The sequence below is a fragment of the Hevea brasiliensis genome, chromosome 4, assembly GCF_030052815.1.
Source record: "Hevea brasiliensis isolate MT/VB/25A 57/8 chromosome 4, ASM3005281v1, whole genome shotgun sequence".
Classification (NCBI taxonomy): Eukaryota; Viridiplantae; Streptophyta; class Magnoliopsida; order Malpighiales; family Euphorbiaceae; genus Hevea; species Hevea brasiliensis.
In genome coordinates, this window is record NC_079496.1 from 99,356,431 (window position 1) to 99,382,910 (window position 26,480).

Consider the following 26,480-nt stretch of genomic DNA (forward strand, 5'->3'; position numbering starts at 1 on the left):
CTGATTCAATTGAATATATATTTAAATCAATTGAATCAATTCGAGTATATAACATGTCACTTTAATCATTAATTTTAGTCAATTAAGTTTTTAATTGAGTTAATTGAATTAATTGATTATGTGTAATATCACATTAATCATATATATTTGAGTCAGTTATAACAATTATTATTTAATTGATTCAATTGAATATATATTTAAATCAATTGAATCATTTTGAGTACATGACATATCACATTAATCATATATTTTAGTCAATTGAATATTTAATTAAGTAAATTGAATCAACTGATTATGTACAATGTCACATTAATAATATATATTTTAGGTTAATTGTGACAATTATCATTTAAATGATTCAATCAAATATATATTTTAGTTAATTAAATCAATTGAGTATGTGACATGTCACGTTGATCATATATTTTAATTAACTGAATCAATTGAGTATGTGACATATTACATTGATCATATATTTTTGTCAATTGAGCTCTTAATTGAGTAAATTGAATCAATTGATTATGTAATATGTCAATTATGTCAATTGACTATATGTGTTTTGAGTCAATTGAATCAACTGACAATATATATTTTGAGTCAATTATGACGATTATTATTTAAATGATTCAATTGAATATATATTTTGGTTAATTGAATCATTTGAGTATGTGACATATTAGATTGATCATATATTTTAGTGAATTAATCGTTTAATTAATTCAATTAAGTAAAAATATATAATTTATTTATATGAAATATATTTTTTAATTAAGTCAATAGAATTCATTTGAAATTATAATATTAATTAATTATTTATTATCATATATTCATTAATCGAATTAATTTAATCGATTTATATTGTTAGTTTAATTGAGTTAATTTAATCAATTTAAATTTAGATTGATCATTTGTTTAATTATAATAAAGTAATATATATTGTATTTTTTTAATATTAATTTACACATTAAAATAAAAATAAAAAAATAAAAATATATTATTTATTTTTATTTTTAAGTTTTTTTAATTTACATAAATATTTTTTTTCTAAATGTGTAAACCTAGTTAAAAAAAAAAAAAGAAAATCATTGATTAAAGAAAAGAGGAAAGAGAGAAAGTAAATGAAATTTTAATTTGTATTGAAATTTATAGTTAAAATAAATATAACAGACACAATTTAAATTTTAAATTTTAAATCTCTGTATTCTCCCATAAAAATAATTTAAAGGATATTTTAGTAAAATAACTTAATTTTTATATATAAAATGACTTTACTATCCCTATTATTCTATATTTAACGATGATTCACTTGATCAAGCTTTTTCATAAAAATAAATAGAGAGAGTAAATTAGTTTAATTCATATTTTTTGTGGCATTTTCATAGATAGCGTGTGAATTTCATAAAATTGAGATTGTATAAGAATGAGTTTTTCAACTGTTATATTAAATATTTATATCTAAATTCGTGCAATTCATATATATTTTTTAATTAATTTTACACATATTTTAATATAAATTTAATCTAATAGATATTAAGATCATTCTCTTATAATTACACTTGTATTAGATACACCCATTTTCATATTAGTATTATTAAGTGGGAGTGGGCTTTCTTTCAGCAATTTGAGCCGAAACTAAATTGTGGACTTCATAGGCCTAGTGTTTGGTAGTAGGCTCATAAATGACAAATAACAGTTTTACAACGAAAAGGTTATTGTTTTAGTTTTAGAAGACAAGTGAAATGAACGGGCCTCTTCGACTGGGCTGCAGCAAATACCCTCTTCGGCTTTTCCAACACTTTTAAAAATAATTTTGGAATGAGGTAAAAGTAAAATAAAATTTTTTAAATTATTTTTTAAAATTTTTTATTACTATTATTGAAAGAAAATGAAAACATTTAAAGTTTTTAAAACATTTTTTTTTCAATTTAATTTATTAAAATTGTTAAAATAAAGCTATTAAATTTTGATATCTAATTCTCTTATCAAAAATAATTTAAAATTTTAGTTTTTGAATTATAATATTTATAATTAAAATAATCAAATTAGATACTCACAATATTAAATTTTATACCATAATAAATAGATAAAAATTTATATTAAAATATAAAAGTAATTAAATAATTTAAGTTTAAATTAATTAATTATATTATTTACACTTTAGTGGAAGAAAAAAAAAAGACATTTTCTTTTATAGGATACGGATTCAACAGTCAAAACTCATTTTAATATAGTATGATCGACCAATCCAATTCAATTTTTAAAACTACGCATGTAAATTTTAGAAAGTACAATAATTTTTTCTTAATTTTTGGAAAGTAATTTATTGAAATAATTTTAGTTTTCTAGGTTAAGGTAACCACTAAAATCACCCTACTCAAACTCAAGTTGATTAATATTTTTAAAACTAGAACTCATTCCAAACTCGATTAAAATTTATTTTGAATTATCTAAATTGATTCTAAACCTAATTATTATTATTATTTGAAAAGTATCAAAATTTGTTTAATTATATATTTTTTTATTAATAACTTCGCCTAAGTAGTTTGCGCTTAGCCGATCCCAATCTCGGATAAAGGAGGAGGGTTGCGGTAGGTGACAACCAGCATAAAAATTTTATCACACCTTATGATATGGATTCAAATGTTATAAACGTTGGGGCGTCCTCTACTTACGACGCGCTATATCGGAGCCCGGGTGTAGTGAGAAATATGTAAAGGTGTAGGGCGTTCATCGAAAGCGACGCGCCATGCCAGCGCCCGGGTGTGGTATTAAGTGAGCAAGGGTTCTCACATCATGGACGGGTGTGGATAAAGAAGTTAGTCTATAGGACAGATAGTAGAATAGATAGTGGAACAGAACACAAGATAGACATAGAAAACAATAGAAGATATCAAAGAAGGAGACTAATTAGGAAGGAACATGATAGGAGGAGGATCAGGGTTGGTACTTGAAATATTGGATCACTTACAAAAAAATTAATGGAGCTAGTAGATACCTTGGAAAAGAGAAGGGTGAATATTGCTTGCATTCAGGAGACTAAATAGGTAGAAGAGAAAAGCAACGAAGTGGGTAATTCAGGGTACAAACTGTGGTTTACCGGAAAGGAGAGAAACAAGGTACAAACTGTGGTTTACCGGAAAGGAGAGAAACAAGAACAGAGTGGGCATAATCATAGACAGGACATTGAAAGACGCTGTAATAGCTGTGAAAAGAGTAGGAGATAGAATTATACTAGTAGAGCTAGTACTAGAAGGAGAAACAATAAATGTAGTTAGTGCTTATGCCCCACAAATAGGACTAGATACTGAGAGCAAACAAAGGTTTTGGGAAGATATGGATGATTTAATGTAAAGCATACCGAATGAAGAGAATGTTTTTGTCACGACTCAACCTATGAGCCGGAACGGCACTAGGACCTGGGCCAACCTAAAGCCCCCGAGGCCCGTAGTAAGCCTAACTATTCCTCAACCCAACTCTAAGGCCCATTTGGGCCCAATTTCAAGAATTCAACTGGACAGAGTTCGGCTATAAAATGGACCATTTAACGGAGAGTTTTTTACTCACCCTACCTGTAAACACAATATATATAATCATCTAGGGAGCTCAGCTCACCCTCCACATAATCATGATGCCATAAAAATAAATGGGAGCTCAGCTCCCTCATCCAGTCCAACATACAGGCCTTTAATAAGTTTACAGGTCCAACATGACAATTATATTACAGACCCAATCAAATAAATATTTCTAACACATGCGAAAATTCTAGGAGTTAACAGAATTATACAAATATTAATAGACGATCTGCGAAGAAGAAAAGCAGGTTAACCACAACAATAATCCTCCTATAGCTTGGAAAAATAAATGAACAGGAGTGAGCGTTCGACTCAAAGAGTAAAATATCAATTTTAACCATAATTTCTATAGCTATTTAAAGCTAATGTACCCTATAGAATGAAATGCAACATCGTCATAAATTTCATACAAATCACATCAAAAAGGCAATTTGGAGCACTCACACACCCGATAATGTCAAACAATACATATACGGGAGCTGATCCCCTATACAGCCCTCTTAATCCAACATTTGCTAGCGAAGATCTCAAGCCGGACTTTCGCTTAATAAACCAAATACGGGTTCCCAGTGAAGAACTCAAGCCGTGTCTACCCTGAAGGACTGGGTTCCAGCGAAAATCTCAGGCCGTGTCTACCCACCCTGTCCATATCCAACACCATACCACACGCACACCAACGCACGCACACTGCTCCAAATTACCACAACAACATCCATGGCACTTTAACAGTTATGAATGCAACATAAAACGTGCCTAGAGTTTAACTACATAAATACATATTTATAAGTGATACATGGGCATGCTTGAACATATAATAATATCAAAATTACAATTAAAATTAATATTTTACTCACATACTTAATCGCAATCACTGTGGCGGCTGGGGGAGGAGGAAGACTGTCTCGGCTCACCTGATAATTTTATTACAATTATTTAGTACATTTGACTCAATACAAGCTAAGAAAAGACCAACAATGTCCTAAGTCGTGCCGAAAATCAGGCAGAGTCTCCCTTATACCTAGGACCTGTCTTGTAACATCCTCACTTTAGCTAGTCCGTACAGTCTACTGTTCCGGTGATCGGTGTCGGTCCGGACAGCTAGAATGTATGAAAAAATATTTAAACTAAAGTGAGGGACTATAATTAACTCAAATATTAATAAGAAAAATTTAGCAAAAAATTTTAAAAATAAAATACAACCAAGTTCAATGAACCGGTGCCCTAGCGATGGGTAACCTAGTGAGAAGTTGCGGTTCTCGCAACTAGGAGCCCTAGACCCGGGGGAAAAATTATAAAATAATTTTTGGGACTCCAGAGAAGGGTTATTGAGGTTCTTATGGCATTAGAATGCCAAGAAAATACTTAGAAAAATTTTTCAATCGGTACAGACAATTTTGGCCCGTTAAGCCAAACGGAGGGCATTTTGGTCATTTTGCCTTCAGAGGTGATTTTTGGCCGACTTGTCCAGTTAAGTAAATAATTATTATGACATAAAATGTGAATAAATATTACTAAAAGTTGAATTGAAAATGAGTAGAAAAGAAAAGAAAAAAAATGAATTAAATGGGAATTTATGACATCACATGATGTCATTAGTGTGCCTTCACCCACTCAAGTGTTGACACATGGCATAAATATGTTTAAAAAGACAAAATGGGCTGAAAAATGAGAAAAAGAAATCAGATTTCCATTTCCTCTTCTTCCTTGCCGTAAACCAATTTTCCCTAACCTCCATGGACAAGCTTTTTCAAGCTTGATTTTCCCTAGCTTCCACACCATAAAAGCCCTAGTTGTCTTCACAAAAAATTCACCCCACACCTTGAGGAAGCTTTGGGCAGCAAAATCTTGAAGAAAAATTAAAGTTTTGGTTGGCTTGGATTTGAGCTAAAAGAGGTTAGTGACCAAAACCTTAAATTTAAATTCAATTCCATGTTTAAGCATTATATTGGTGATTAAATGACAAAGAAACTTGATAAAAGACATTGGTATGCCATCCCTTATTTTTGGCAGCCATGGTTAGGGTTTGATGGTGTTGAGTTTAATGAAGTTAAAAGGGTATTGGGGCTGCCCACAATGTGTATTTGCTAAGTAGATTGAAGAAATAAAGTGAAAATGCAAGTTTGATAATGTTGAGTTAGGGTTTGGAGGGGGGAAAATGAGACTTTGATCTTGTGATGATAGAAATAGGTTTTAATGCTCAATTAGTGACCATTTGGTTTGGTTTGAACCAGAAATGAAGTGAATTGGGTTGTGGGATTTGAGGTTGGAGTGGCTGCCTTGGGTGACCTGCAGGTGTGGCTGTGAGTCCAGCCTGTTTGGACAGCCATAACTTGAATTGTAGAGGTTCAATTGGTGTTTGGCCAATTGGAAATAAAACTAGACACATAATGGCACAACTTTGATGAAGAAACCATGCCCAGAAAACCAAACCAACTTGACCAAAAGCTTGCCCTAATTCGGGTGACCTGCACTCTGCGTGGGCAAAATGACCAAATGAACAGTGTTTGGTCATTTGGCCATAACTCAATGTAGAAAGGTCCAATTGACCTGAAATTTTACCAAAAACAAGGTGAAATATAGACCAACAACTTTCATGAAGAAACCTGACCCAAATTATGATCATAACCTAGTCAAATTGCCAACCAAACTTGAGACACCAAATCTGGCAGAATCAGTTTTGCCCAGAATTTTGGAATCTGCCCAATCCGGCCAGTTATGGTGTTTAGGCCATAACTTGAGTTACAAAACTCCAAATGGAGTGATTCAAAACAAGAAATTCATCTAGACAAAATAAGGAACAACTTTCATGTTGATCACTTTTCCAAAATACCACTGCAAAGGTGACTAATGGAACAGTAAAGTTAAAGCATGAAAACTAAAAATTTTGTCTAATTATCATTAAGCTTAGAGATGGTGTTGGCAACCAATACCAACAAGTTTAAAATGTAAAATGTGGTATGTTAATGATATTTAATCTAATTTACCTATTGTCAATGCAAAAGTCAACATTTTGGTTGACTAATGAAATGAATAGTAATCATTAAAATTTCAATTTCAAAGAATTACACAAATTAAAAGTGTTAAATGCCCTAGTAGTCCTAATGTGATTGGTTTGGATAGGTTGGCATGCCAATAGGGTTCTGTTAGCGATCGCATATGGCTTCATGCCGTTCTGTATTTCATGGCATCCCATGCCATTCTGTAACATAATAGCCTTTGGCTATGATAGTGAGTTGTTATACTTGGGTTTAACCCCCGATAATTATTACAGCTTATTAGCTGTTCTATTGCACACCAGGAGACACAATGTGACCGATGGTGTGATGGTCCGAGGTACTTAGTACCCTGTGCCAGTTTACCCGTTTATCCAGTCCAGTCAACTAGTATAGGTTACTCAAGCAGTGTTAATAAATCTTACTCAACTTTAATCGAATAATATTGTAATAAATATTTGAAATTTAGTCCACCCAAAAATGTAAACCTACATTCTGCATATTTTATTATATTTTATTTTATTCTATTTTATATTGTCACCACTAAGCAGAATTGCTTAGCGCGTCGCTTTTGCCACGCGCAGGTACTGGAGATTTAGCTGGGGAGTCCAGCAGACCGCATACTGGGTGAGCCATCATATCTGCACTCAGAGTTCAGAGTCACCTCACATTGCAGTGCATTTGGTAGGACATTAGGCCATCTGGGATATTTTGATATTTTGTTATTTTGTATTTTGTAAACTTTTGTTATGTACATTATAAACTCATGTACTTATATTTTTGCTGTAATTATCTATGAACTGTGTTCAGAATTAAATATGAGTATTTCTCATTGAACTTGGTGAATATGAGTTGAATGTAAATTTTGGAATACTGAATTGATTTGAGAAATGATTGAGATTGAGATTGTAATTATATTGGGAGTGTTTTTAAACAGGTGCAGAAGAACTGTTTTCCAAAATATAGCCGGCACTCTGCCGGATTTTCTATAAAATTTGCGGTAAATATAGATTTTTTTCAAAAATTGTAAATAAATAAATAAAAAGGGATAAATTGAAATTAAAACATGAATTGATGTTCCGACACACTGAGTGGCATAACTTGCTCGGCTACACTGTAGACGGGTAAGGGGTGTCACATTTAGTGGTATCAGAGCATCGGTTTAGGCGTTTCTGGGTCTAGATAGAGTACATACCATTGCATTGCATTTGTAAGTGTTGAGGTGACACTGATGCAGATTTTTTGTTTTCTTATTTTGAATAGGATATGGATCCTTCTTCGCAAAGAGCAGTTGAGGAAGAGGTGGAGAGTCATGCTCCACCAAGGGTTGAGTCTGGGGGCAGGGGAGAACCTACTCCACCTGCAGCTGAGGCACCTGCTCAACCTCAGTTTGCTCTGTTCCAGCAAATGACCGAGTTTTACCGGCAAATGATGGGGGCAATTCCACCACCACAACCACAACCACAACCTCCACCAGCCCTACAGAAGTCCCATTTGGAGAAATTGTGAAAACATGGGGCTGTGGACTTCTATGGGAAGAAGGAGGATGATCCCATGGCTGCAGAAAATTGGTTGGACAGAACCATCAGAGTACTGAAACAGTTAAACTGCACCCCCGAGCAGAACCTGGTGGGTGCTGTGTCCCTACTTCAGGATGACGCATATCAGTGGTGGGACACAGTAACCAGTGAGGTGCAACCTGAACGGATCACTTGGGAATTCTTCCTTACAGAGTTCAGGAAGAAATATATTAGCAAAGTATATTTAGAAGAGCGAAGAAGGGAATTCATCAGTTTGAGACAAAGACAGTTGTCAGTGGCTGAGTATGAGCGTGAGTTTGTCAGACTGAGCCAGTATGGGAGGGGTCCCTACCGAGGCGGAGAGGTGCAGACAGTTTGAGGAAGGGCTCAATGACAACATCAAAGTTATGATCACAGCACTAGAGATTACGGATTTTGCTAAACTGATAGATGCAGCATCGAAAGTGGAAAGGGTCAGAATCAATGAACAAAATAGAAGGGAAAGACAGCAGAAGAGGGGTCCGGGTCAGTCCAGTGCATTTTCTGCTCCCAGTAAGAAGAGTAAGGGTCCTCCTGCTCAGAGTTCAGGACCACCACAGGGTCAGGGTCAGTCTCAGGGGCCCAGACCGCAGTTCACACCGAGGAGAGGCCAGCCCACACCATCAATGGGCAGCTCTCCAGGGACGGTGTTTAGGGGACCAGCCCCTGCATCTTCTGCCTGTCAGTACTGTCAGAAGTGGCATAAGGGGGAATGTTGGCGAGTGACTGGTGCATGCTTACGGTGTGGATCAACAGAACATCAGATCAAGAATTGTCCGGAGAGGACTACTACAGTTTCTCCAACACAAACTAACAGACCTGCTTCTGCACCACAAAGAGGTAGGAAGCCTGGTAAACCTGAGGTAGCTGGTCCATCATTAAGGCCTGCATCCGAGTCAGCTGAGAGGCCAGACACTAGAATGCCAGCTAGGGCTTATGCCATCAGAGCTCAGGAGGAGCAAGATGCCCCGGATGTCATCAGGGGTACGTTTTCCCTCTACAATACTTCTGTACATGCATTGGTGGATCCAGGATCCACTCATTCCTACATTTGCATCAAACTACCCATAGAGAGGGGAGTTTCAATAGAGGAGAGTGATCAAGACATTCTGGTCACAAATCCACTAGGCCACAGTGTGGTAGTGAATAAGGTGTATAAAGGTTGCCCGTTGAGGATTCAGGGGTATGAATTCTCGGCAGACCTAATTGAATTGCCCTTCCACGAGTTTGATGTGATTTTGGGTATGGACTGGTTGTCACGTCATCAGGCAATAGTTGATTGCAAATTGAAGATAATTTCTCTGAAAACTTCTGAGGGTAATGAGATCACTGTTGTGGGTGAAAGGACAGATTTCCTGTCCAATGTTATCTCAGCTACAGTTGCAAGAAAATTGATGAGAAAAGGCTGTGAAGCTTACCTAGCACACGTGGTTGATACTAGGCAAGCTAAGCTAAACCTGAGTGATATACCCACAGTAAGAGACTTCCCAAATGTATTTCCTTAAGAGTTGCCTGGTTTACCACCAGAAAGGGAAGTCGAGTTTGCTATTGAGGTAATGCCGGGTACAGCACCCATTTCTATTACTCCTTATAGGATGGCACCTACTGAATTGAGGGAGTTGAAAATTCAGTTACAAGAGTTGCTTGATAAGGGGTTCATACGCCCCAGTGTGTCACCATGGGGAGCTCCGGTGCTATTTGTGAAGAAAAAGGATGGAACCTTGAGATTGTGTATCGATTATCGGCAGTTGAACAAAGTAACTGTGAAGAATAAATATCCATTGCCCAGAATCGACGATCTATTTGATCAGTTGAAAGGAGCCGGTGTATTTTCAAAGATTGATCTCAGATCAGGATATCATCAGCTGAGGGTAAAGGATGCAGATGTGTCAAAAACTGCATTCAGAACCCGGTATGGGCATTATGAATTTCTAGTGATGCCGTTTGGGTTAACAAATGCACCAGCAGCATTTATGGACCTTATGAACCGTATCTTCCATCCATATTTAGATCAGTTTGTAGTGGTATTTATTGATGATATTCTGGTGTATTCCAAGACCAGAGAAGAACATGATGAACATTTGAGGATTGTTCTGCAAACCCTGCGAGAAAAGAAGTTGTATGCTAAGTTGTCCAAATGTGACTTCTGGATGAGTGAAATCTCCTTTCTTGGACACATAGTATCAGCTGAGGGGATTAGAGTAGATCCTAAAAAGATAGAAGCAGTGATGAAATGGAAGCCTCCTAGAAATACAACTGAGGTCAGAAGTTTCTTGGGGCTAGCTGGATACTACAGAAGATTTGTGAAGGGGTTTTCTCTTATAGCTGCTCCAATGACCAAGTTGTTGCACAAGAATGTGAAATTTGACTGGAACGATAAGTGCCAAGCCAGTTTTGAGAGGCTAAAGGCTATGTTGACAGAAGCACCAGTGTTAACACAACCAGTGTCAGGAAAAGACTTTATGGTCTACAGTGATGCCTCACATAATGGGCTAGGGTGTGTATTGATGCAAGAGGGGAAAGTGGTCGCCTATGCTTCCAGGCAGTTAAGGCCACATGAACAGAACTACCCTACCCATGATCTAGAGCTTGTAGCAATTATCTTCGCACTGAAGATATGGAGGCATTACTTGTATGGTGAAAAGTGCTACATTTACACAGACCACAAAAGTCTGAAATACTTGCCAACCCAGAAGGAGCTCAACCTCAGACAGAGGCGATGGATTGAGTTCCTGAAGGACTATGATTGTGTGATAGATTATCATCCTGGGAAGGCAAATGTAGTGGCTGATGCTTTGAGCAGGAAGTCCATCACCGCTTTAAGATCACTAAATGCCTGTCTATCCTTAGCTCAAGATGGAGCTATTTTGGCTGAGTTGCAAGTGAGGCCAACCCTACTACAGCAGATACAAGATGGGCAGAAGACAGATGAAAAACTAATGGCCATTATGGCTAAAATTCTTGAGGGGAAGGAAATTGAATATGAGGTGAAAGCAGATGGGTGTCTATACTACAGAGGAAGAGTATGTGTACCAGATGATGGGGAACTGAAGACTAGTATTCTGAAAGAAGCACACACAAGTGTTTATGCTATGCACCCGGGGAGCATAAAAATGTATAATAATTTGAAGCCTCATTATTGGTGGCCTGGTATAAAGAGGGATATAGCTGACTATGTGACTAAATGCTTGACATGTCAGCAAGTTAAGGCAGGACATCAAGTTCCATCGGGTTTGTTACAGCCTATAAACATACCTGAATGGAAATGGGACCGGGTCACTATGGATTTTGTTAGTGGTCTACCTCTCACCCAAAGGAAGCATGATGCAGTGTGGGTGATAGTGGACAGATTGACGAAGTCAGCATATTTTCTGCTAGTTAGGACTGACTACTCACTAGAGAAGCTAGTAGAATTGTATATCAGTGAGATAGTTAGGCTGCATGGAATCCCACTTTCTATCATATCTGATCGAGACCCAAGGTTTACATCAAGATTCTGGAAGAAGTTGCATGAATCCTTGGGTACACAACTCCATTTCAAAGATGACTTTCCATCCTCGCACGGATGGGCAATCGAGAAAGAGTAATCCAGTCCTTGAGGATATCTTGAGGAGTTGTGTCATTGAGTTTGAGGAAGTTGGGATAGATATCTTCCATCGCGAATTTGCATATAACAATAGCTACCAAGCAAGCAACCAAATGGCCGTATGAAGCCTTTGTATGGGAGGAAATGTAAAACTCGGTGTCTTTGGACTGAATTGGGCGAAGATAATTTGGTAGGGCGGACACAGTGAAACAGTGAGGAAAAAGTGAAAATAATCAAAGCTAACTCAAGATTGCCTCCGATGATGTAAGTCTTATGCCGTCTGAAGAGAAAAGAGATAGAGTATACCGTTGGTGATAAAGTGTTTCTCAAAGTCTCACCATGGAAGAAAATATTGAGGTTCGGAAGAAAAGGTAAGTTGAGCCCTAGGTTTATTGGCCCATATGAATTCATTGAACGTGTGGGACCGGTAGCCTCTGAGCTAGCTTTACCACCAGAGCTGGATAAGATCCACAATGTGTTCCACGTGTCTATGCTAAGACGATACCGCTCAGATCCTTCACATGTCATCTCCATGGAAGAAATTGAAGTACAACCGAATTTGACATATGAAGAGGAACCCATACGAATCCTGGCTCAGGAAGTAAAAGAGTTGAGGCATAAGCAGATTCCACTGGTGAAAGTGCTTTGGAAGCACCACAACACCGAGGAGGCAACTTGGGAAAGTGAAGAGATGATGAGGCAACAGTTACCTCAACTGTATGCATCGAGTAAATTCGAGGACGAAATTTTTATTAGAGGAAGAGTTGTAACATCCTCACTTTAGCTAGTCAAATGCTGATCTCTTTGTTCGGTGATCGGTGTCGGTCCGGACAGCTAGAATGTATGGAAAAATATTTAAACTAATATAATTAACTCAAATATTAATAAGAAAAATTTAGCAAAAATTTTAGAAATAAAATACAACCAAGTTAAATGAGCCGGTGCCCTAGCGATGGGTAACCTAGTGAGAAGTTGCGGTTCTCGCAACTAGGAGCCCTAGACCCGGGGGAAAAATTATAAAATAATTTTTGGGACTCCAGAGAAGGGTTATTGAGGTTCTTATGGCATTAGAATGCCAAGAAAATACTTAGAAAAATTTTTCAATCGGTACAGACAATTTTGGCCCGTTAAGCCAAACGGAGGGCATTTTGGTCATTTCGCCTTCAGAGGTGATTTTTGGCCGACTTGTCCAGTTAAGTAAATAATTATTATGACATAAAATGTGAATAAATATTACTAAAAGTTGAATTGAAAATGAGTAGAAAAGAAAAGAAAAAAAAATGAATTAAATGGGAATTTATGACATCACATGATGTCATTAGTGTGCCTTCACCCACTCAAGTGTTGACACATGGCATAAATATGTTTAAAAAGACAAAATGGGCTGAAAAATGAGAGAAAGAAATCAGATTTCCATTTCCTCTTCTTCCTTGCCGTAAACCAATTTTCCCTAACCTCCATGGACAAGCTTTTTCAAGCTTGATTTTCCCTAGCTTCCACACCATAAAAGCCCTAGTTGTCTTCACAAAAAATTCACCCCACACCTTGAGGAAGCTTTGGGCAGCAAAATCTTGAAGAAAAATTAAAGTTTTGATTGGCTTGGATTTGAGCTAAAAGAGGTTAGTGACCAAAACCTTAAATTTAAATTCAATTCCATGTTTAAGCATTATATTGGTGATTAAATGACAAAGAAACTTGATGAAAGACATTGGTATGCCATCCCTTATTTTTGGCAGCCATGGTTAGGGTTTGATGGTGTTGAGTTTAATGAAGTTAAAAGGGTATTGGGGCTGCCCACAATGTGTATTTGCTAAGTAGATTGAAGAAATAAAGTGAAAATGCAAGTTTGATAATGTTGAGTTAGGGTTTGGAGGGGGGAAAATGAGACTTTGATCTTGTGATGATAGAAGTAGGTTTTAATGCTCAATTAGTGACCATTTGGTTTGGTTTGAACCAGAAATGAAGTGAATTGGGTTGTGGGATTTGAGGTTGGAGTGGTTGCCTTGGGTGACCTGCAGGTGTGGCTGTGAGTCCAGCCTGTTTGGACAGCCATAACTTGAATTGTAGAGGTTCAATTGGTGTTTGGCCAATTAGAAATAAAACTAGACACATAATGGCACAACTTTGATGAAGAAACCATGCCCAGAAAACCAAACCAACTTGACCAAAAGCTTGCCCTAATTCGGGTGACCTGCACTCTGCGTGGGCAAAATGACCAAATGAACAGTGTTTGGTCATTTGGCCATAACTCAATGTAGAAAGGTCCAATTGACCTGAAATTTTACCAGAAACAAGGTGAAATATAGACCAACAACTTTCATGAAGAAACCTGACTCAAATTATGATCATAACCTAGTCAAATTGCCAACCAAACTTGAGACACCAAATCTGGCAGAATCAGTTTTGCCCAGAATTTTGGAATCTGCCCAATCCGGCCAGTTATGGTGTTTAGGCCATAACTTGAGCTACAAAACTCCAAATGGAGTGATTCAAAACAAGAAATTCATCTAGACAAAATAAGGAACAACTTTCATGTTGATCACTTTTCCAAAATACCACTGCAAAGGTGACTAATGGAACAGTAAAGTTAAAGCATGAAAACTAAAAATTTTGTCTAATTATCATTAAGCTTAGAGATGGTGTTGGCAACCAATACCAACAAGTTTAAAATGTAAAATGTGGTATGTTAATGATATTTAACCTAATTTACCTATTGTCAATGCAAAAGTCAACATTTTGGTTGACTAATGAAATGAATAGTAATCATTAAAATTTCAATTTCAAAGAATTACACAAATTAAAAGTGTTAAATGCCCTAGTAGTCCTAATGTGATTGGTTTGGATAGGTTGGCATGCCAATAGGGTTCTGTTAGCGATCGCATATGGCTTCATGCCGTTCTGTATTTCATGGCATCCCATGCCATTCTGTAACATAATAGCCTTTGGCTATGATAGTGAGTTGTTATACTTGGATTTAACCCCCGATAATTATTACAGCTTATTAGCTGTTCTATTGCACACCAGGAGACACAATGTGACCGATGGTGTGATGGTCCGAGGTACTTAGTACCCTGTGCAAGTTTACCCGTTTATCGATCCGATCCAACTAGTATAGGTTACTCAAGCAGTGTTAATAAATCTTACTCAACTTTAATCGAATAATATTGTAATAAATATTTGAAATTTAGTCCACCCAAAAATGTAAACCTACATTCTGCATATTTTATTATATTTTATTTTATTCTATTTTATATTGTCACCACTAAGAAGAATTGCTTATCGTCGCTTTGCCACTTGCAGTCTTGGAGATTTAGCCGGGAGTCCAATGGACCGCATCTTGGGTGAGCCATCATATCTGTACTCAGAGTTCAGAGTCACCTCACATTGCAGTGCATTCGGTAGGACATTAGGCCATCTGGGATATTTTGATATTTTGTTATTTTGTATTTTGTAAACTTTTGTTATGTACATTATAAACTCATGTACTTATATTTTTGCTGTAATTATCTATGAACTGTGTTCAGAATTAAATATGAGTATTTCTCATTGAACTTGGTGAATATGAGTTGAATGTAAATTTTGGAATACTGAATTGATTTCAGAAATGATTAAGATTGAGATTGTAATTATATTGGGAGTGTTTTTAAACAGGTGCAGAAGAACTGTTTTCCAAAATATAGCCGGCACTCTGCCGGATTTTCTATAAAATTTGCGGTAAATATAGATTTTTTTCAAAAATTGTAAATAAATAAATAAAAAGGGATAAATTGAAATTAAAACATGAATTGATGTTCCGACACACTGAGTGGCATAACTTGCTCGGCTACATGTAGACGGGTAAGGGGTGTCATATGTCTAACCTGCAAAAGGGCTCAAAACGCACTTCTATATCCACAAATCATACACTTACAACTCAATCACATCACACAGCCCCTCCTAGGCCCATCCAAACAGTCATCAATCACAATATGTAAAATTACAGTTTAGTCTTTATAATTGACCCTTTTGCAAAAACTACCCAAATGAGCTCTAAAAATTCTAGAACGTTGCCTCACGGTCCTTAGCAATATTACTAAGCTAATGCAAAAGGAATCATAATTTTTTGAGCTACCATGAATATTTTACAAATTTCTAATCTAATTCAATCATTAAACAATTAAGAAAAAGTAAGGTTCGGGTTTATCTATCCCAATTCCGACCCCGGGGACGCGCTCGAGACGTCTGAAAATGGTGGGGTAGCCAAAATCTCAACCCAATTCTAAGACTTTTTCGGTAGCCTGTCTATCTAGTCGGAAATTCACAGACCCGGGCAACTGTCGAATTTTCACAAATTGAAGGTACTTACACGAAGCCCACAACACGGGGGTTAGTACATAATTTTTATGAAATTTTCTAAGCTCATTTAATTCTCAGAAAAATACTACGAAGTTTCGTGAGACCCACCGAAAAACAATATCGAAAAATTTTGAAATTTATATTGCCGCGAAGCTCTAGACTAGTGGAGCACTCTGGTACTCTCAGTTTTCTCGTAGGGTTCACAGTTTGCGAGAAATCTAGCCCAAAAATTGAAATAGGCTAAAAATTTTCGGACAAAAATTGGACAAACTGCTCGATAGATTTTGGTGTTCTTGGTGTCTATGGAAAGCTCTTGAGGTGTAGATGAAGTTTGACACAAGACCCAGTCCGATCCGTGGCCGGATAGGCCGGATTTTGGCCGGGAAGGTGAAGAATCGCGCGCGGGCAGGGGAGGACTTCACGCTTGTTTATCGGCCGCTTGGAGCGTCAACCGGCTAGGGGGAGACACTGGGGCGGCGCTGAGGGCTGGAGTGGTGGCGGCGGGGCGAGGGGAGGTGAGAGAAGTGAGAAAACGGGAGAGAGAGGAGAGACATCAGGCGCGCGGCAGAAGGGAGAAGAAGAAAAAGAAAGGCCGGTCTGATCCGGTCCAGTTCAATTCAGCCAGTCTGATTCAAGATACAAAATTTTAAATTTTTACTTTGCCTTGGGATCGAAAACGAGGCTCAAAAATTTCGAAAAAATTCTAGAAAACTCAGAAAAATTTGTAGAGTCCAAATATATTTTTAGTTTTATCACGTGGTCTTTAAATTAATTTTTTAAAAATCATCAAAGTTTTATATTTTTGAAAAATCAAACCCGATTTCTAAAATCCAAATAATTTCAAATAATTTCCTAAAATTTAACTAAAATAAAATATTAATATTTACTCACAAAATAATAAATTTAAAAATTTGGAGTGTTACAGTTTTCATTTGTGGATATTTGAATGAACATGTAGGAAGTGATAGGCAAGGTTATGGGAATGTTCATGAAGGTTTTGGTTTTGGCAGTTGAAATGAGGAGGGAAAAAGCATCTTGGATTTTGCTATGGTATACGACCTAATACTAGCAAATACCTACTTTATAAAAAGAGAGTCACATTTAATGACTTTCAAAAGTGGGCAACATAGAAGCCAAATCGACTTCCTCTTAACCAGGAAGACAAATAGAGCTCTATGCAAGGATTGCAAGGTCATTCTAGGAGAGGCTTTAACAAGTCACCATTGGTTAGTGGTCTTGGAGGTCAAGTTTATGAACAATTCAAGTAAGATCAAAAGAAATAATGTAGCTTCAACAAAGTAGTGGGAGTTCAAAGGAGTAAAGCAAGTGAAGTTCAAAAATGAGCTTTCGAGTCCGAAGCATGGAAGCTGGATATGGAGGCCAATGATATGTGGATACAGATGGAATCAAAGATTAGAGAAGTAGCTAGAAAAGTACTTGGAGAGTCTAAAGGACATGGACCACCCTCAAAAGAGAGATGGTGGTCAAATGAAGAAGTACAAAAGGCAGTGAAGAGAAAAAGGGAATGGTATAAGAAATTACCTAAATGTGATAATAATGAGGCATATGAACAATACAATATAGCAAAGAAAAAGGCAAAAAAGGCAGTTAGTCAAGCAAGAGCACAGGCCTTTGAAAAGTTATATGACAAAGTTGGAACTAAAGAAGGGGAGAAAGATATTTATAGATTAGCAAGGAGGAGAGAAAGGAAATGTCAATATCTCAATCAAGTTAGGTGCATTAAGGATAAAGAAGGAAAAGTGTTGGTGAAAGATGAGGACATTAAAGAAAGATGAAGAAATTATTTTAATGATCTCTTTAATAATAATCAAAATGGTAATAGCATGAATATAGACTATAGAACAATAGAAAAGAATGTGAATTATACTAGAAGGATTAGATCTTTAGAAGTAAAGGAAGCACTTAAGAGAATGAAAGTGGGTAAAGCTTGTGGACCCGATGGAATACCAATTGAAGTGTGAAAGTGTTTGGGAGATATGGGAGTGGCATAGTTAACTAAATTATTTAATAAGATTCTAAACTCAAAAAAAATGCCTGATGAATGGAGGAGGAGTATTTTAGTACCTGTTTTTAAAAATAAGGGAGAAATACAAAGTTGCTCAAACTATAGGGGAATTAAACTCATGAGCCATACTATAAAGTTGTGGGAGAGAGTTGTGGAGCATCGACGACGTCATGATACTTCTATCTCTCTCAATTAATTTGGCTTCATGCCCAGTCATTCAACTATGGAAGCGATCTTTCTCATTAGAAGCTTGATGGAGAAATATAGAGATGTGAAAAAAGATCTACACATGGTTTTTATTAATTTGGAGAAGGCTTATGATAGTGTTCCAAGAGATGTCTTATGGAGTGTGTTAGAAGAAAAGAGGGTATCTATTAGGTACATGCAAGTGTTGAAAGATATGTATGAAGGAGCAAGTACTATTGTGCGCACAGTGGGAGGGGACACAAGAGATTTTTCGATCTCAATTGGATTATACTAAGGATCAGCTATAAGCCCTTACCTTTTTACATTAGTTTTAGATGAATTGACGAAACATATACAAGAGAGTATTCCTTGGTGCGTGATATTTGCATATGATACTGTTCTGATAGATGAGATACGAGAAGGAGTCAATAGAAAGCTAGAGCTTTAGAGAAGTACTCTAGAGTCAAAAGGCTTTAAGTTAAGTAAAACGAAGACAGAATACATGCATTGCAAGTTCAGTGAAGGCCAAACTGGTGATAGAGAAAAAGTTAGTTTGGATGGAGTGGTACTGTCCCAAAGTAATCACTTTAAATATCTCGGCTCAGTCCTTCAAGTAGATGGGGGATGTGAGGAGGATGTTAGTCATAGGATTAAAGCCGGATGGTTGAAGTGGAGATGTACCACGGGAGTTTTATGTGATCGCAAGATTCTCAATAAGTTGAAAGAAAAATTTTACCGTACAGCCATACGACCGGCTATGTTATATGTTAGTGAGTGTTTGGCACTGAAGGAGTCATATGCGTCTAAGATAAGAGTTGCAGAGATGAGAATGTTAAGGTGGATGAGTGGCCATACTAGACTAGATAAAGTTCATAATAAGAGTATTAGAGAAAAGGTAGGAGTGGTGCCAATTGAGGATAAGTTGAGAGAAGGGAGATTGAGGTAGTTTGGTCATGTGAAGCATAGACATATGGAGGCTCCAGTTAGACAAGTAGAGCACATTAGGTTAGAGGATAGAAAGAAAAAAAGGGGTAGACCTAAATTGACTTAGAGAAGAGTAGTACAACATGACATAGAAACATTACACATTTCTGAGGATTTAACCCAAAATCGTTTAGAGTGTAGAAAACGAATCGATATAGCCAACCCCAAATTTTTGGGATAAAGGCTTAGTTGAGTTGAGTTGAGTATATATTTTTTATTAATAATCTATATACAAATTATTTTCTATTAATAATTTATATTTTAAAATTTAATAATTTCAAAAATAATTAAAGTCTATTTTATTTAAAATAAAAAATATAAAATTTATAAATATTATTATTAAAAAATATATATTTTATATTTAATTAAGTATTTATATAAACAAGTTTGATTTACAGATTTCCAACATATAAAATTCAAATTCATTATGGATATTATTCTTTAAATCCAATTATATACCACTCAAGCTCATCATATTAAAATTCGATCAAATCAAGTATCCGTAAAAACTCAACTCATTGTGGTCCCTTTCTACATTGAAATAGCGAAATGCTTATAATTATAACAAAACCATTACGTCAAGAGAATTCATAAATTTCGGCAATCAATTTATTTAAAAATTTTAATTAAAAAAATAGAAAATTATATCAAGAAGATCTATTTTACACATACATATACATATATATTAAATAAATTATCTACTTACTTCAATCTTTATTTTATTTTATCCTTGAGTGGAAACCTAGACTCCTTTTAATCATTTGAATATTAGTTTTGGCAAAGGTTTTATTAGCGTACTTACGAAGATAATTAAGAATGATTCACTCAATTAGACTAACGAAGCATAGTAACAATTTAGACCTATAAAAGATGTCATTGACAAATTTATTTAATTATAAACAAAATTATTAAGGAGTAGATGGGCATGAATTAGTTAGCCTTGCCGTCCCTTGTTACCAAATGATACTTTCTTTAATGACTACAAACTTCAAACCCAAGTATTAATTTTTTCCATCTGTGCAGTTGGTTGGCTTTTTATATTTGTATGCATCTCCTCTCTAAAACGGCACTTCCTAACTCAATCATTTTGAATCATCATAAAAGTTAGAAGAAGATTTCAAATTCTATAAGTCAGTCGGTAAAACTTGAACTTTTAATTAATATTTTTTGAATAAATTTTTTCGATTAAATCAATTATGAGATATTAAATTTAAATTTTAGTAAAATATATAAATTAATTTAAAAATTTTATTAGTATTTATAAATTATCTCATATATGATTTTTAAAATAAATATAATATAATATATTTTTTTTAATTTTTGATGTGATGATGGGCATGCATGGCTTTATGGCATTAATATATTTGACCTAATTACAGGCTGTCCATAGAACCCCTAATTAAATGAAAGTAATGCCCCAGTCGAGAACAAGTCAACCAACTTACGTGTTCAATTTTAAATATAAATTATATATTTATTATACAGCTGATGTGAAAAGCCTTAGCAGGCCATGTGATACCGAGCATCATTCAAGTAGGGCCCTTTGTTTATGTCACTATCGTTTGGTAGATATACTTTTATATCTCTTATAATTCGTAGTATGATGATGATTATCATGTTACCGGAAGCCCTATAGCTTTTCTTAGCTTTTCTTTTCTTTTTCTCAAGTATTCTGGTAGAAAAGAAGAGTGGCAATGGCAAATATTAATTTCAACTGTATGATCTAAGCTTTAAAACTGTCAAGATAATGGAAATTCAATTGCATTCATAGATGTGTAGTTGATGTTTGTTAAAATGACCCAAAAAGCATACTTTCTAGAGGGCAACTCAGCCTCCCCTTTTTGCTTCTTACTGCTCACATCACATGGAGGAATAAATGTTAACCCTAATTATAGTATGTGGTGAGAGATATGAATGCATTTCCATGTTTCAACTTCTTTTTCATTGTTATTATGCTAATATGGCCAAGCTAATTATGCCATTTGTCACTTCCTTTAACCAGACGGCATCTTTCTTTTGTTATTTTGTATTTTATTTTATTTTTTAAATTCCTACCATGAGACATTCATTTATGGCATTCTTTTACCAATTCCAACAATATTAGCCAAATATGAGAATTCATATTTTAGCATTCTATGTAGTCTCTTATCTTCTAAAGATACCCAACCAATCAAGTTTGGCCTTTCTTTCAATGGCCAGGATATACAATTGACAAATAATATTATCAGAAGAAAGTACAAGAAACTCAAGGGAAAAAGCTGCAAAGTATACATCGGCTCTGCCTCAAAATTTCAAGAAAAACTACTACCTTGCCCATGACTATAGATTTTTTTTTTTTTCCTTTTTTAAATATTAAGTTCAGCATAATCTCAATGCTTGAAAATTCAATTCCTATTCAACAGATTTTAGGAAGGGGGGGAGTGGGAATGCACGACCGGGTACAGAAAGCAATGGTTTTAGTGCCATAGAAAATCATGGCTTAGTATTTTCCAAAATTTTAAAAGGAAAACTTATTTAGGAATAGAAAACAAATCAATTCACATGGCCAACCATATTTTTGGAAGAAAACACCCTTGAAAATTTTGTGCACGAAAGGCCTTTAAATTGCCCATCAACACACAAGCAAAAACTTGTACAGAAATGGGACTAGTCATTTTCCATTGCAAATTGTAGGGACCCCATCAACACATTCAACTTTACAGGTAAAAAAATAACGCTGCTTGGGAGATGGGAAAATAGGTGGAAGGAAAAGAAAAGGGCCCCGCGGGGGAAACAAAAGTAGGGAAGCATCAAAGAGTTTTTGCAGCTTTTAACAAGAAATGGTGAAAAGCTACACAAAATATAAATAAACAGCACCAACCATAATAAAAAACAGTTACAGGAGAGGAACAATCTGAAAAGGATTTCTTTCTCTCTCTCCAATTTGACTTCACCCTTTTAAGCTTTTCATGACTCATGTCCATAATTCAAGCTCACAGGTTTTAAATTCAAAATTTCAAATCCACACTAAAGGGTTTGCACATGGGACTAATCCCCACAATTTTAATCTAATCAGGTAAAAAAAAAAAGGAATTAATCAGCCAACAATCAAGGGGCCTTTTTGGGTCCACCAAGATCTCACATTACAATCTGCTGCCTCGATCGAAAATTAAGTTCTCCATGGAAAACAACACAACCATCCAATTTAATTTACCCAGAAAAGAAAAATCCACAAGGTCAAGCAGTCAAGATTTTATTATTATTATTATTATTATTATTATTATTATTATTATTATTATTATTCCCTTTCCCTGCAGAAGCTGAAAATTGGTTGTTCAATAGCAAGCATCGATTAACTGAAATGAGATGATGGGTGTGAACATGACCATCAAAGCACATGGATTCCCAATTCATAAAATCGATTCAGACCCAAATTACCATAATGAATCTAGGGAAATGGCAGATAAGAAGCACATAGAATCATGGATTCCACACACAACATTAACATCATCAAACAAATTATCCAAAACACATGCGCATGGTCCATTCTCAAGTCTCACAAAACAGGAAGAGAAAAAGAAAAAAAAAAAGTAAAGGACTCTAAAGGAAAAAAAAAATAAAAATGAGACTGAATTCTGCAAATCAATACAAGTGAAATGTTCATGATTATACTATAAAATTGGAAAGAAAGAACCAAAAGAACAGAAGTATATAAGAAGAAGAAGAAGAAGAAGAAGAGGTAATGTAATAACAATAGAAGGCCCGAAACCAGCAGCAGCAGTAGCCCTGATTATGGTCTCCATTCCATAACTATACATACAACTTTCTCTGCAAACCTACTTTTTCTCTGCCATTTTTTATTTTATTTTTGGGACTCAAATATTCCATAACAATTCGAATAAATATGGAAAGACTTCCTCCTCTTACCTCTCCATCTTGTTCTCTGCATTTCTTAATCAATAATGCTATAGTGCTAGTCCTCAGAGACCATTTGTTGGAGAGCATTAATCCTAAAACAGTAGAACAAATCTCCTTATTCCTTTCTCACCGAGCGATGAGAATTGCCCTAAGAGAAAAGAAGCCCTCGTGACAAATTTGTAAGCCTTCGTTTGGTTTGATGAAAGGTCAGAGGAGGTAAATTTCAAAAGAATCAATAGTAGGGTGGTGGAGGAGGTGACGCGTATGAGACCCCAGTGATTGGTGGCAATGGCCCCTCGTACACTGGAGCTGGAGGGGGTGGACTTAGTATGGGTGGAGGTGGTGATGGAGACGGTGGCGGAGGTGGATTTTCACATGGAATTGGAGGGGGCGGCGATGGTGGCGGTGGAGAATGGTAGTGAAGTGGCGGTGGTGGAGATGCATACGTTACAGGTGGAGGCGGTGGTGAGTTATAAACAGGTTGTGGTGGAGGTGGTGACGGGGATGGTGGTGGCTTGTAATGCGTTGGTGGTGGCGGCGATGGTGGAGGTGGTGAATATTCTATACATGGTGGTGGTGGTGGTGGTGGTGGTTCTATACAAGGGGGTGGCGATGGTGGTGGTGGCGAATGGACGGGAGGAGGTGGAGAATAGATAGGTGGAGGCGGAGGTGACAAGTATGGATAGAAAGGTGGGGGAGGTGAATGTGGGGGTGGTGGAGGTGAATGTGGGGGTGGAGGTGGGGAGGGTGGGGGTGGAGAGCTGTAATAGTAAGGAGTTGGCGGTGGAGGGGAAGATAATGGAGGTGGAGGTGGTGGAGAATTTGGTGGAGGAGGTGGCGGGTGTCGCACACAAGGAGGCAACGGTGAAGGTGGTGGTGGAGATGGAGGAGGAGGTGACGGTGGTGGTGGATATACTAAAGGCGGTGGAGGAGAGGGTGGGGGAGGAGATGGTGGAGGTGGGGAAGGTGGAGGAGGGGGCGGAGAGTAAACTGGAGGAGGTGGCGGTGGTGGAGAAGGTATTGGGGGAGAAGGAGGTGGTGGAGATAAGTATACAGGTGGTGGGGGTGACGGTGGAGGGGGAGGTGGCGAGTATACTGGTGGTGGGGGTGAAGGTGGAGGAGGAGGTGGTAAGTAAACCGGTGGTGGAGGAGGAGGTGAGTAAACCGGTGGCGGTGGCGGAGGTGGTGATAGAGGAATAACAACTGGTGGTGGTGGGGAAGGTGGAGGAGGAGCAGGCAAAGAAGGAACAAAAGGCTTACATCTGAACACACTACAATCCACAGGCTTAAATGCCCTGCATTGGGCTGGAGACCTTTGTGACGGCCTCGCAGGCAAGCAATTCTTCCTGTCATCGAAGTCTCTGAGGCTCAAGCACACCGGCGGCTCTCCAGTGAAGAAGTTATAAGAAAAGGTAAAGTTCTCCAAATTGGGTAACTTGCAAATACTAGGTGGAATACTCCCAGATAGCATGTTATGAGCCACATTGAGTTGCTCAAGTCCAACAATACCTCCAAATGTGTCCGGCAATGAACCCATTAACTGGTTAAAGCTTACATCAAAAACATTCAAGTCCTTGAGCATACCAATCTCCGGTGGCAAACAGGACTTTAGATTATTATTCATGAGGATGATTTCATTGAGATTTGTCATGTTACCCAAGCTTGAAGGCACACAGCCATGGAACTTATTGTTGGCTAAAACAATAACAGAAACTGGGGAGTTGCCAAAATTATCTGGAATATCGAAAACGAACCTGTTGTGGTTGATGAAGATTGCATCTAAATCTTTATCAAATAGCTCTTTTGGTACAGTACCCTCAAATTCATTGAACCTCAGATCCAAAAATTTTAGCATGGGTAGCTTGAGGACAACTTGAGGGAATTTCCCAGCAAACCGGTTGTTGCTAAGATCCAGCTCAAAAAGCAGTCCCAAGTCTTTGAACTTGTGAGGTACAGTTCCACAAAACCTGTTGGAGTTGATGTGAAACAATGCAAGATCCACCAGCAAGCCAAGCTCCTCCGGTAAGTAGCCAGCAATATCACCGTGGTTGAGGTCAATGCCGGCGACAGTTTTGATGGTCTTGTTATCGAGAGCGTGAGCACAGTAAACCCCAGTGTAGTGGCAAACATCAGATCCGACCCAATTGGCAGTAAGATTCATAGGATCAGAGAGGATAGCTTGTTTCCAAGCTTGCAATGCTATATAAGCATTTCGAAGTCTTGGATTCTCAAAAACCAGAGATGGGTCTACAGTGACTCTCTCACCTCTATCACCAAATTCATCTCTGTAATAAAGAAGCTGGCGCTTCCTGATGTACATAGCTTCAGCATCAGTGAGGCGTCCATGGGAGGGGATTGTCGGGATCTGCTGAGAAGCAGCAGAAGAGAAGCACACAATTGTGCCAAGAAAGAAGAAGGCAATGAGAAGAGAGAAATGAGGATAGAAGTGGGTCTTCTTCCTCATCTCACATGAGACGTCCGCTCTAGCAAATGCCACTCTCTGTTTATTTATCTTGGCTGTTCTGTATGTACCTCAACCAAGAAAATGGGTTTTGCAAGAAATGCTCTGAAACTCAAAATGGGTGTTGGCCTGAGATCTGAGAGAGAAAGAAATAGAGAGAGAGAGATTTTGTTTTGGGGTTTGAGGAGAGAGAGGGGGAGAATGGGGGAGAGGGTTTTTTCAAGGGATTTTGGAGGTGTGTGAAGGAGAAAAAATAATGAACCAAAAGACAGCTAAATCACAGCTAAAAGTCCACCAGATTCTCTCTCACAGCTAAATACAGGGAGGGGCAGTTGCCGGTAAATAGACGATGTTAAATCACGAGATGGTGGTGAAATTAGCACGAGAAGTTGGTATTTTAGTGGCAGGAACAAGTCACACACAGGATTTTTAATCCGCCATTGAAGCTGGGCGGTGATGTAGTTGTTTTGTCCGTTCGTCTAGGCGCGTCGTTTCTGGAGTCAGATTACTCTTTGGCTTAATTAACTTGCCACCATTATAAACTCAAAGTAACGTTTTTATTCCTTCTCTGTTAACGTAATTGTCCTCCACTCTCTCTCTCTCTCTCTCTCTCTCTCTCTCTCCTTTTTCCCCTTTTTCTCTTATTTCTTCATTCCCAACGACTCCACCTTGTCATCATAAATCCTACAAAAAGAATAAATAAAATTTGATTAAAATTGATCAAAATTGTAATTAATTTAGATTATGTCTAAATCAGATAAAAAATTATTGCTTTTAACTTATAAATTTATTAAATTAATTTAAATATTTTAAAAATAAATTAATTTATCTGTCTATAAAAATTTTTTAATTTATAAATTAAATTTATAAACTAAAAAATA

The 26,480-nt window shown here is 36.9% G+C and overlaps 1 protein-coding gene and 1 long non-coding RNA gene across 2 annotated transcripts; one reads left to right on the forward strand and one right to left on the reverse strand.

Moving 5' to 3' along the window:
* Positions 1 to 5,253: 5,253 nt before the first annotated feature.
* LOC131179063 (uncharacterized) lies at positions 5,254 to 7,480 on the forward strand. Its single transcript, XR_009148066.1, has 2 exons — positions 5,254 to 5,465; positions 7,150 to 7,480. It is a non-coding gene; the product is annotated as an uncharacterized LOC131179063 (long non-coding RNA).
* A 15,373-nt stretch (positions 7,481 to 22,853) lies between these two features.
* LOC110662140 (leucine-rich repeat extensin-like protein 4) lies at positions 22,854 to 26,203 on the reverse strand. Its single transcript, XM_058145739.1, has one exon. It carries the CDS (start codon positions 25,600 to 25,602, stop codon positions 23,371 to 23,373), a length of 2,232 nt encoding a protein of 743 aa, XP_058001722.1. The 5' UTR covers positions 25,603 to 26,203; the 3' UTR covers positions 22,854 to 23,370.
* Positions 26,204 to 26,480: the final 277 nt, after the last annotated feature.

Coding starts and splice junctions, on each gene's coding strand:
- LOC110662140 (XM_058145739.1), bottom strand. CDS start 25,602: ATGAGGAAGAAGACCCACTTCTATCCTCATTTCTCTCTTCTCATTGCC.